Consider the following 12,887-nt stretch of genomic DNA (forward strand, 5'->3'; position numbering starts at 1 on the left):
ACTGTTTTGGATATGGATGATGCAATAAATGCAATAAATGTAGGAGGAGCTTTGTGTGAAGTTATGCTTCACTGACTTCAACTGCAAACATAGCAGACAAGTGTAACATTAATGATGTCTTCCATATTTAGGCATAAAAAAGTGCAAAAGCATTTTTTATTCTTAGTATAAGCTATATATGGAATAATGAATTAAAAAGAAAAGCTGAAATGCAGCAGGTACTTTGTTTATAATGATTGCGTATAACTAGGCAACAATGTTCCCCTCTTTCATGACGTTTTAGTATGTACCAATACGTAACTACTCTTTTGTTAACGCTCAAAAGTATGTACTTTTAGGTGAACTGAGATGCAGCACACGTCTTCACAGAGATTACTTTGTGAACAGGACATGGCCATGCTGAAACATGTTTGGGCTTAGTCCCTTAGTCCAAGTCCAGCATACAAATTCATTCCAGACAACTGTGTGCTTTAAACTTTGTGGCATTAGTTTTAGGATGACTTCTATATGGGTGTGATGGTCATGTGTCCACAAACAATCTGCCATATAGTGTGTATGGGATGGTCACCTGCAGTGGTTGCATGCATACTACATGTAAATAAGGGTTTAGGGTGTGGGAGCACTGCACTTTCGAATCTGCACTCGTTTCTAAGCAACTCTAATGAATAGGAGCCATTGTGTCTGGGGGGAGTGTTTCTTTTTAAATACCCGTGCTGCAGATGCCAATGAGTCTGACCCATGTCCTGCATTTTTGGTGCCATCTGTTCCAAACTGGGCACGAAGGCTAGCTGGAGCATCTTTGCGTGCCACTCCACAGTCAGTAGGACCCAGAACTTTCCTCCATACAGACACGGCCTCGTCTCCCATCAGCTCCATGACAATTATAGGCCCAGAGCTCACAAACTGCACAAGGTTACTGTTTAAAAAAAAATAAATAAAAAAAAATAAGAATTCCAGAAAGCACATTATTTTGTCTGTATTTTAAGCTAAACAGAATGCGGTGTAAATGGGAACTTTGTCTTGCTTCGCATTGTTACACCGTTTTTTAATTTTACAGTTAAAATCAGGGTCCATTACTTTACAACAGTCTGTCTCATTGTAGACACAGACACAAATTGCTTAAAAATTATATAAAATTTTTTTTCATATATTAAATATTACCTAATTTATCTGATAATTGATTCACCTGAAGGCAAGGTCTTACTCAATGTCACTATAAATGTCTTTGCAATGTCCTCTAATAGTTTTAAAGATTCCAAAAGTTCCAGTACAGAGGTGAACACAATGATTTTACGTCACTGCCTTGGAAGAAAGAAAAAAAAAAAAAAAAAAAAAAACACCTGCAAAGTCATGGCATGACTTTGGAAGGTAGAAAAAAAATGTCCCAGAGACAAAGTCAAAAGAATGGTGATGCAAGAAAGGGGCATTTAAAGAACTTTTGAAAGTCTCTTGCAAACTCACACGAGTGAATCATTCACTCAGCAGAGACTTACTTGAAAAAAGACTTTGACTGATGTTCCATGTAAAAGTCTGCTGCTTGCTTCCTGTAAGAAAGCCATAAAAGTACACACAGTTAATAAGTGATCCAATAAACCCGGCTTACTTCTATAACAAGACCAAGGTCTGCAATAAGAACAATTTGTTCCCTTTCATTGGTCAAGTAATCTTAAAATACCCATTTTTTTCTAAATCAAACTAAAACTGCCAATTTTTTTCCTAATTAAAGTCATTGTTTAAACAAGATTAAACACAAACTTGTCCATTACCTTATTCAGATATTATTATTCTTTGAAACACTAAAGTACATGAAAAGATTGATAAGTGTAACGGCCCTGATCTCCATTAAAAACCAATCATAATCAATCATTCCTTTTACCTACATGTTAATTATAAGCAAAAAGAATTAATAAAAAAAGAAAACGTGTACACCATCACATGCTGAACATTATGCAACACTATGCAACTGACCTACACATATGAGCACAGCAGTCAGTTGAATAAAACCTCACGTTCCTTTTAGTACGTTTGCACTTCCAATATTACTAACAAAGTGCATCTGTAGTTTAGTAAATCAATGTCTTTATTAATATTTGCAATCAGACTGATTTCTGAAGTTGTGCAACACAAGTTACACACCCTACATGGATATATATATATATATATATATATATATATATATATATATATATATAGATATATATCTATATCTATATCTATATCTATCGATCGATCGATCGATCGATCGATCGATCGATCGAGATATATAGATTATATATATATATATATATATATATATATATATATATATATATATATATATATATATATATATATCTATATATCCATATCTTCCTCTCCAAATGTGTCACAGCGTGTGCACACACGTGCACACACACACAAACTACATGTATACACACACATTTAAAGAGGAAGATACAGAATGAGCAATGAATAAAGAACACGTCACACTCATCAGACCAGAGTTAATGTCTCAGCACTTGACAGGGTGTGTTTAAGTCACAGTTAGAGGTGAGAAAAAAAAAAGACAGAAAGAAAGCTACAATATGAGAGTTCAGTTTAGTTCATTGTCTAGGTTGTCTAAGAATCTAGGTTGATTGTAGGTTGATCTAAGAAAACGAGATAATTTAGATCTAGGTTTTAAAACCAGAGCTAAATAAAACTGATTGGTCATGTGATTAAATATGTTAATGCCTTACAAGAATAAAATAAAGCATTCACGTTTCAACTGTATTCACCTCTATTTGTCAAAACCATTTGTTCACATTCACATGCATCTTTTCTACTTCCGAGGACAAACAGAAAGAGAAACTATTACTTTTTAATTGACATCTACTATAATGGTTTTAACAAGCTTGTTGAATGTAAGCTACATAGCCATACCATTAGTTCGATTATCATTACACTATGGTAAATATTACAGCCTCTCTGTGAAATTATTAATGACTTTTTAATGAATAATTGATGTGACAAACTTTTCACATACATGAACTGTTATTGTCATTCTTTCATTATAATGTGATGGTGCCACAAGACTGGGAAACAATATAGAAAGGAATCACGATCGATCTAACTCGATATTTATTTTTAGACCAGAATATATGAGATGGGTTTGGACAGTTTCACATGTTTTCCCTGCAGTTGACAGGGAGGTAGTGTTTGTTTGGAAACCTTATCACAATGACAGGGACAACACCCACCAACCCCCTTTCTGAAGATCCATAACGGCTCAAATCCAAATCCGACTAGTGACAATCTGCCTGATCCAGCTAATCACAGACTTTAGAAAAGTAAGGCAAATTGGATTAAGTTTGGCAGATGACTACTAATATCGATGTGGAGTCAAGTAATACACAAGTGGAAAAATAGACATCAATGAAAGGATTAACTGTCCTCTTCACTTGTCAGTGCTTAAAGTACAAATGCAAAAACATACAAGTGATCAGCCATATTTAACATTACAATTTCAGACTGCTCTCAGCAAAGACCTCCCCTGCTTTACTGGTGCACTGCCTATAGTTTGACTAATGCATTCACCAGTCACTGCTGTGGAATAGTGGTGTGGTGAAAAAAAATACAGTGAGGCAGATGGAAAAGGACACAAATGAAATGTATTATTTTAAGATGAAAATATTTCAGTCAACCTAGACTAAACTGACCATTTAAAAAATACCTGCCTTGCATGCTATTACTCCCAACTTCAGCAAAAGAAATTTCACTCACATTTTTGTTCCATTTAAATTTGGATAAAGCCATGCACTGTGAAATAGTGCATACCATTATTGACCATTACTGTAGCACATCTGTATCTACAGGCTGTACATCATTATCCAATCACCTTCATATAGTTTAAAGTCAGATCAGCTTAGAGGCACAGGATAGCACAAAGATACTGGTTTGTTTTCAGACGCTACTGGGGCTGGAGTTTAACACAGTGGGAAACCTCCCTGCTATAGACGCCAAATACTCCATCCATCATTAAGCTACAAAGAGCTTCTGTGAAAGACCATGTGCTCAAAGCTTAAGAACCAAACAATCTCAGCTTGTCCATACAAATTTTAGGAAATATTGCATCTTTATATAGCATAACATAATGCACTGATTTATTTATTTTATTCATAGAACTCCAAAAGAGCTTTATATTCCTTGTTCTATACGGTTATAAACTGATGTTTGTCTTAATGTTCTCTTTGCTGATCAAATAAAACAGTCCTGAAATGATTTCTTAAACTATTAAACAGACGACTGGTTGACTACATTTTTAAATTCTTAGTCTTAATGTGGCCACTAATCCTTCAGGGATTGGGAGTTGAATAAAACAGATAAAAAATAAAAAATGTTTCTTGGCTCACCCAGAAAGCTTGGTCATTTTGGCCTTGGTGACAATAAGGCCTGAATCATAAATCATCTGAATAATGTTCCCCACTTTGGTCACTGCATCTGGCTTAATCATAGCCAATGTCCTATAGAAGAGAAAAATAACAAAAAAAACCCAACACATTTATTTTTAAAGACAACGTGTGTGAAAAGGGTTTATGGTATGCCAATATTTATTATGTTTTGTGAGCTAAGTAATGGAAGGTAGAGCTAGACAGCAAAACAGCCCTTCGATTTTAAATAGGTCAGAATATTAAAAAAATTCAGAAATGCTGGTCTGTGCATGACCTGTGCATGTCTGCGGGTTTGAAAGTAATTTTTCACAATAATCTCCTAAGCCTATTGAACACAATGGTTTCTAATATTTTCACTGTTTGCTACTCAGGTGCTAGGATACTAGAAAGCAAATAGCAAACCAGTTAGATGAAGGAAGAAACAAGCAAACATATAACTAACATTCTTAATCACTAATCGTTTTATTGCTCTCCGATTTTCTTCTAACAGTTTGTTTACCACTGATTGCAATTACAATCGAAGTCTAGTAACGATTGAAAAGCTTGACAGCCTGATCTATTAAAGCTGACTGAGGTCATCCGAGTTGGATTGGAGAAGTCACTTGGATGGCTCGTTCCAGTGTGTAATTTCGAAGACCTATAAAGACCTTGGGATTCATTTACACACCATCTACTAAATATGGAAACCATTCATCACACATAGCAAGTATTTCTTTCTTTTTGTTTTCCCCAAAAATATTTTTCCTACCCAAAAAATAAAAACAGAAAACTATCTGTAACTAAACAAACATAACACACAAATGTGTATGCAATTTGAATGAATTACACAGCTAGAGAACTTAGAAGTTTTCACTCTGTGCCAAGCCACAGCTTGGTGGTGTCTGTCACTAACGATTGTTATCTTTATACTATTAATGCTTCATTATTTCGGGTAATTTTTTTCAATACAAACTTGTTCATCAGGTTAGAGTTGAAATTAATAGATTTACTGTACCTCTCTTTCTTGCTGCCCAGTTTGCTGGCTGTGTATTGATCTCCATAGTCAACAAGGTTGAGCTGCCGAGAAAATACAATAACACGGTTCCCCACAAACAGATCCTCTGGATGGAGGTCATCATATTTGGTTCTTCTCAGAAAGGTCCGCTGGTTCTTCACATCAAACTAAATTGAGAAAAAGAACCAGTCTCTGAGTGAGAGAGAGTGTGTGTGTGTGTGTGTGTGTGTGTGTGTGTGTGTGTGTGTGTGTGTGTGTGTGTAACAATCAATATAAACATTAGACAAAGTGGAACCTTAATTTACCCAAAAGCCTGGATCAAATCACATCAGTTTCTAAAGCTGCACAAATGTAATCTTTATCCATTTTCTGTCTGCAAAAGTAATACCTGACCTACTGTTCAATTCCAATTATGTGATACTGAAATTATACACGGGTCTGGTATGTGGCAATAATACCTCAGTCTGAACAGTCAGGCTGTCAATCAGTTCGATTTTAATGTCAAAGTAACTCGGACATTCGCCATAATTTCTTGCAGGCAGGAATTTCTCTCGGTGAGGCACAGTGCTTGGCTGCGGAATCTCGTGATTATTTATGTACACTGACTGGAGTCTCAGATTGTTACCATAGAAACAGACACTTCCCGCTGGCTGACTTTACATGTGAAACTTTCATGTAACTGGTTGTACACTGCAAGTCGCATGAGAAGCGAATGACAGCTACAGGAAACTGAATTGATATAAATCAAAATGACTTGTGCAACAAACAGAGAAGTTTCAGAAGCTGTGATCGAGACGTATGGTTCCCACTGCTGTAATAAGCAGAACACTCGGCCTCGTTTACAGTTTGAGTTTAGAGTTTGATATGAGTTCATTTAATCTATTCACATGGGCATTTATACAAGAAAACTTTTTTTTTTTTTTAAAACTAAGCGCTCCAGAATTTGTGCACATTTAAATTTAAGGGGACTTCTTGATTAATGACACTTTATCTGCTCTGTTCCACATACATAAGCTCCCACATGCCCATGATGAATTACTGTCTCTGTAATTAAAATGGAGAGACAATTGCATCCTTCCTACACAGAGAGTATTGGCAATTTTGCTCTTGTGGACTTCCCGGCCCTGAACATGGTTCTAATCCTGGTGTTATGGCAAATGCTCTTCTGTTACACCATTTGAGAGCCTGAGCCACTGCAATTTTATATATAAAATACTTAAAATGTAACTCTCTCTTACTATATCACACTTGACAGAAATGAATCTAAAACAAAAATATATTCAAGACAAATACGCCTAACTAGTCAACCAGGACAAAGAAATGGCATCATATAAAAAGAGGAAGTGTGTGTCTGTGGTAGTCGATGTACTGCAATAGCTGGGCTGTGTTAATAAAAGATTTTAATGCCCATAGTGACTTGTCAGGATTTTCTGTCATTTTCAATTCTCTGTGAGATTAGCTTCTTTTGAGATTTGAAAAGATTATTAAAAATGAAATCAGGTGTGTCTTAAAAATATGCATATAAGTACAAATAAAATGTGTTATTGAAACATTTGTAAATCTGGTAAATTCAGTTTACCCAACAAAACCGCACAGATTTCCTATAAGATTAATGTTAAAAAGGTAAAAAAATAATCGTGTAAAAACAAAACAGCTGGGGTTGTGTTGTAACCAGACATGGACTCATCTGGGAATAATAGTTCCATCTGGGAAGAAAAAAAAAAAAAAAGTGTGTGGCAGAGCAGGGCGGAGTGCTTACCATCTCCACAGAGCCATCTTTAGGGTAGTACAGGAGCTGGTAGCGGCGTAGGAGAGCAGCGCTGGGGTCGTACCACTCAGTCAGAAAGGCAAAGCGCTCCTCCTGTAAAGGGAACAGCAGACACAGCATGAGCTCTGTGTGTTCGGCTCGGGCCCAGCAGGGACAAGTCGGGATGGTAACCGTCGATGCTAGGACAGGAATGTCTCAGCTCTTTAGGTCAGACCCTCAGCACAAGCAGGCAGCTGGGCTTTGTCACAACATGGAATCAAGAGGTCACTGTTTTTAAGTGTGTATTTCTTTTCCTCTGGGGCTTCCCCACTACTGTTATTACACAGCTAGTGCTACCATTTTACAAACACACAGCTGTAGAGTCAGGAGTTGAAGGAGCTGTGAAAAAGGTCAAAATGACTGTCAAAAGACAGCCAAAAAGGACCAAACCAACACCCAAAATTATAACATAATTTTATAGTTGTGCATATTCTGTGGTGAAAGTTCTATATTTGCTGTTTACTGCTGCTGTCTAAGCTTTCTGCTCTTCAATCTGGTGTTGCATTTTTCACCTTCACAACAAGCAGAAAATGTCCTTGAACATAAATATGGAGAAGACAGAGTGTAGGCAGTGTGTTACTTGTAGGCTGCCCTCTGCTGGACTGAAGGCTACATGTCAGACATGTCTTACAGTACTTTGATCCAGACAGAGCTGGAGTAGAATACTGATGAGAAACTCTTTTCATGGTAGAGCGTTAACTAAGAAATAACAAGGGTCACTTTTATAGTTTTAGAAGCGTGAATAGCTATGAAGCACAGCCTTCAGGAGAAGATTATTCAATAACCGTCAATATTTGAGATAGCTGTCATGTTACATAATATTTCACATCATTATGTAGTCTCTGCAAATCACACAGCCTCACATCAACATGTTTATGAAAGTCTTTTCACTAACCTATTCGGTTTAGAAATAACGACTCCAGCAGTTACAATGAATTCGCTGTGACTAGACCAACACACTACTCTGTGTGTTAGATATCCGATTCCTACTTCTACAATACTCTAATTCACACTGAATTTGTTTCATCATTTAAATTGTGCCTACTGTGATTACTGAAGTACTGTATCAAGATGTGGTCTTGAATGTTTAAATGGTCAGATTTGTTGTTCCTTGTTGGTATGAAAAGGTGATTCACTCGAAGCCAAGCTACACTTAAGGTGCCACATTTTATATATATTATATATACGTCTAACAAGCATTATCAAAACACATTTCAGATCAAATGAATGATTTTTAAAAATACAAAATGCAAAATACTAAAGCAGCCCTTGTGTTTGACTGAGCGGGAAACACTTACAAACACCCCGAACAGTTGATATTGAGACCCTTCCCCCAACCAAGGACTATTTTTACCCCTCACTAAGCTGTGTAACAGATAATATTGGCATGAACAGCCTGCACTTCACAAAAGGAAGTCTTAATGTCCTATCAGAGATCTCCTCAAATGTCTGAATGTTAGACAATCCTATTTCTCTGTACAGAGGGGGAAAAAATAAAAAAATATATCACACTGACTGATTATGATCTGCTGCATCAGGTGTGACAGAGCTGTTAAGAGTTTTTGCCCAAAATTTAGTCCAACATTTTTTGTCCTTTTAATTATTTTTTTCCCTAAAGATAACACACACACTACTTAGCTGATAGGTTGTTAAAAATGATTGATCTATTGAAGCCTGCAAGACACACATGTACAAAGTATTCAGCTGTATTCAGTTGCCTTTCTCCTGAAAAAAATGTAGCTCTCATTCAACTTCAACTGTGCAGAGGACCCAAGCTTTACTCACTACTTCCTGACCAATGGCAGTCACACAATTGAAGTGCCAATGACTCGCTACATTCCACATTTCTGTCCGGACAAATGCCAACCATTTTGAAAAACAGATCAATGAACAGCCCCAGTGAATGGAAAGAGATTAGAGACATACATTCGGTTTTTGTAAACGGTTTGATGTGTACACTAGCTGTGATGTATACATCTACCATACATGAAGCCTGGATTTACAGTCTCAAAAATAAAACCACAATAATATACAATACAGTACAAATCAATTGTTCTCTGTTAAGCGTGATCCTCTTTACAGAGCAATGACAATGTATTTGAGAAACTGGTCAAAAGCCACTCTGCCTGATCAAAGACTGATTGATGCATTGAGTAACCACACTGTGAACCACACTGTGAAGTTTGTCATTAGGATGCTCTTTAGTCTCATTCCTCTGATGGCAGAGTCAACACAGGTCTACAAGAGACAGCTTGTATTTCTTTACTCTCTGCTGGCTGCAGGTTTACCCAAGGACAACGGCCTGTCTCCCAGAGAATAAGCATACGCTACGAGTGTTTCCTCAATAAATTCAGCACTATAAATGAGCGTGAGGAGTCTGTGTTCTTTAATCGAGACAGTTCAACAACTGCCTGGTAAAAACTTTTCTTCCACTGACTTCACAAAGCCTTGGCTAAGTTCCTTGTTTGGGTTAAGCCAGAGTAAACTGGAAAAAGCCAGGCTAATCTGCTACCTCTCATGCTCGTTGGACTTACGTGAAAAAGTGGGCTTTTTTTCCCCTTCGGAGCTGTTTCTGGAAACCTGCACTTTCTCAGACTCCCACGGTCACTCTGTGCTATCAAAGTAAACATTTCACGCTGCTCGCACAGAGCCTGTAGACAGATCAATGTACAGTAATTCAACAGGCAAAACGAGAAATGTGGAAAATTGTCAAAATGAAATGGAACAATGGAAAGAGTCACAAGTTCTCTCCCTGCAGATGCATAACAATAACCAGACGTATTATTCCTTACAACCACAAACATAAATAATAATAATCAAACTGTAGTAATAGGCATAAGTAGACTCGTTTAATTAATTGGATAAGATATTCACAAACACCTAATTAATCATATCAACATTATCTTAGCATATAATTAATTAGCTTATTATGCCTTGTTGAAGTGGCTGTCGATTTATTAATTATAAGATGCAAGGGTTAAGTGCGCCATCTAGTGCCAGAACTCCGCATAGCGCTGAACTCTCATTGTATCACAAGTCTTACCATGATAAATATTTCTTAGAATTTTCACGATCAAATAATAATATAGAATTTATTTATAATAATCCATGTTTGAAGCCCCGAGAAAGTCATTCTAATTAGGATTTTTTTTTTAATAAATTTAGTATGAATGCAAACTGAATAATATCAAGTTGAAAGCATACAATTGTGTAGGATGTCTGCCAGTGCATTCTTAGTGTCGGTCCCAAGCCAGGATAAATGGGGAGTGTTGCGATAGGAAGGGCATCCAGCGTAAAACATGTGCCAAATCAAACATGCAGCTCACAAACCTGAATTTCATACGGGATCGGTCGAGGCCCGGGTTACCAACGACCCCAAAAGGTAGTGTTAGCCAACAGGGTACCGGTGGAAACTGGGATAAATTGGGAAATTCAGGAGGAAGAGGGAAAGTCGGTTGGACCAGATGACCTACCGATAGAAGCGTGGAGATGTTTAGGAGAGATGGCAGTGGAGTTTTAAACCAGATTGTTTAACAGGATTTTGGAAGGTGAGAGGATGCCTGAGGAATGGAGAAGGAGTGTGCTGGTACCGATCTTTAAGAATTAGGGAGATCTGCAGACCTGCAGTTAATACAGGGGAATTAAGTTTATCAGTCACACCATTAAGTTATGGGAAAGAGTAGTGGAAGCCAGGCTGAGAGAAGAGGTGACCATCTGTTAACAAAAGTATGGTTACATGCTGCGGAAGAGCACCACAGACCCATTATTTGCTATGAGGATGTTGATGGAGAAGTATAGAGAAAATCAGAAGAAGTTGCATTGTGTGTTTGTGGATTTAGGGAAAGCATACGACAGGGTGCCGAGAGAGGAGATGTGGTATTGTATGAGAAAGTCAGGTGTGACACAGAACTATGTAAGGGTGGTGCAGGACATGTATGAGGACAGTGTGACAGCAGTGAAGTGTGTAGTAGGAACGACAGACTGGTTTAAGGTGGAGGTTGGACTGCATCAAGGATCGGCTCTGCTTTCCTGTTTGCAGTGGTGATGGACAGGTTGACGGACGAGGTCAGACAGAAGTTTTCATGGACTATGATGTTTGCGGATGATATTGTGATTTGTGGTGAGAGTAGGGAGCAGGTGGAGAAGAGCCTGGAGAGCTGGAGGTACATGCTGTAGATAAGTGGAATGAAAGTCAGTAGGAGTAAGACAGAGTACATGTCTGTGAATGAGAAGAAGGGCAGTGGAGTGGGGGGGGGGGGTGCAGGGAGAAGAGGTGGAGGAGTTTAGGTACCTGGGGTCAACAGTGCAAAGTAATGGAGAGTGTGTTAGAGAAGTAAAGAAAATAATGCATGCAAGGTGGAGTGGGTGGGGAAGAGTGATACCAGGAGTGATTTGTGATAGAAGAGTATCTTCAAGAGTAAAAGGGGAAGTTTATAGGACTTTTATGGAGCTGAAGGTAGCAGAGCTGAAGATGTTGAGGTTTTCGTTGGGAGTGACAACGATGGACAGGATTAGAAATTAGTTTATTAGAGGGACAGCGCATGTAGGACGTTTTGGAGATAAGGTGAAGAAGGATCCAACAAAAAACATTATTGCCTTACAGAACATTGTGACACAATGCAGTCTCATGTCCCAGACCACACAATTAATAAAGAGTTGCTCATTTCTAGCTGGGTTTTCTTTCCTTTATAATAACTTTGAGAAAAGGTTCTATTTCCTTTTCCATAAAGATTGTTGTGGTATAAAACAATATCAAAAACTGAATACGTATAAAACCATAATAAGTATAAAAAGCATCCACAATGTAAAAGCCAGGTATCTGTTAAATGGGTAATAAAAGAAAACTGTGCAATAGCGCCATCTGCTGCCCAAAAACAAATTCAACATGCTCACTGATAGCCTTCTTAGGTTCTAATATTCTTCATTCTTACATAAATCGTTTTTACATAAACGATGTCTTGAAAATCCGATCTTATTCAATGTTCTTTAGTTCGACTCTGTGCTCCCAAGACGTCTTACTTTGCTTTGAATTACTACTGATTCACTTAAAGAAGAACCTAAACGTCTTTGCACCGTATTTCTGACTAATCCCGCCCCTTCTGCCCTACGATTGGATGATTATCCCCTTAACTCGCAGGTGAATGGCTAAAATATGTCCAACGTGCCTAAGAAGCCAATCCCAGTGCAGTACTGGAATAGGGTGCAAAATAAATAATAGCGCTGGTACCGTGCTAACGTGGGGTAACTTAGCTTAATAAAACTCACTTTGCAACAAATATGCTCACGCTACAATAGAAAACATCATCTTTCACCTTATATCGCTATATATTTAGTCGATGTTTATACTTTACCATTTCAGGCACGCTTCTCAGTGTTTGTTTCCGCTGCCAAATGCGGCTCACTTGCCTCTCTTGTTAGCGTATTTCTGAGTTATCGTTTCCATAGTAACAAAACGATCCGCGCAACGAATTTAAAATTAAAAGTAACCTAGAATTAGACCGACTGCTGATAATAAAAATCTATATAAATTTTAATAATAAAAATGTATCTTTCAGAGGGCAAAAATATCCCGTACAAACCGCGTCGGTTTCTTTTAAAGATTTAAACACAACCCGGAAATGATCCGGTGACCCCTAGGTTTTTTTTTATAAATCTCGTATATACAAAAAAAAAAGAA

General features: G+C 37.6%; 1 protein-coding gene across 2 annotated transcripts in view; it reads right to left on the reverse strand.

Moving 5' to 3' along the window:
• The window catches only part of nme7 (NME/NM23 family member 7), a 38,003-nt gene extending 25,215 nt beyond the window's left edge, over positions 1-12,788 (reverse strand). The window contains exons 1-7 of one of the 2 annotated variants that reach the window (XM_046844703.1): positions 12,562-12,788; positions 9,745-9,861; positions 7,163-7,264; positions 5,404-5,570; positions 4,371-4,481; positions 1,494-1,544; positions 709-916 (exon numbers count right to left, since the gene is read on the reverse strand). In XM_046844703.1, coding sequence (XP_046700659.1) covers positions 709-916; positions 1,494-1,544; positions 4,371-4,481; positions 5,404-5,570; positions 7,163-7,264; positions 9,745-9,861; positions 12,562-12,564 — 759 coding nt within the window. In that variant the 5' untranslated portion in view covers positions 12,565-12,788. The remainder of the gene's footprint in view (positions 1-708; positions 917-1,493; positions 1,545-4,370; positions 4,482-5,403; positions 5,571-7,162; positions 7,265-9,744; positions 9,862-12,561) is intronic. The other variant, XM_046844713.1, reaches the window with a different exon arrangement.
• Between the last annotated feature and the right edge of the window lie 99 nt (positions 12,789-12,887).

Source organism: Silurus meridionalis, chromosome 1 (assembly GCF_014805685.1).
Source record: "Silurus meridionalis isolate SWU-2019-XX chromosome 1, ASM1480568v1, whole genome shotgun sequence".
In the NCBI taxonomy this organism is placed as follows: Eukaryota; Metazoa; Chordata; class Actinopteri; order Siluriformes; family Siluridae; genus Silurus; species Silurus meridionalis.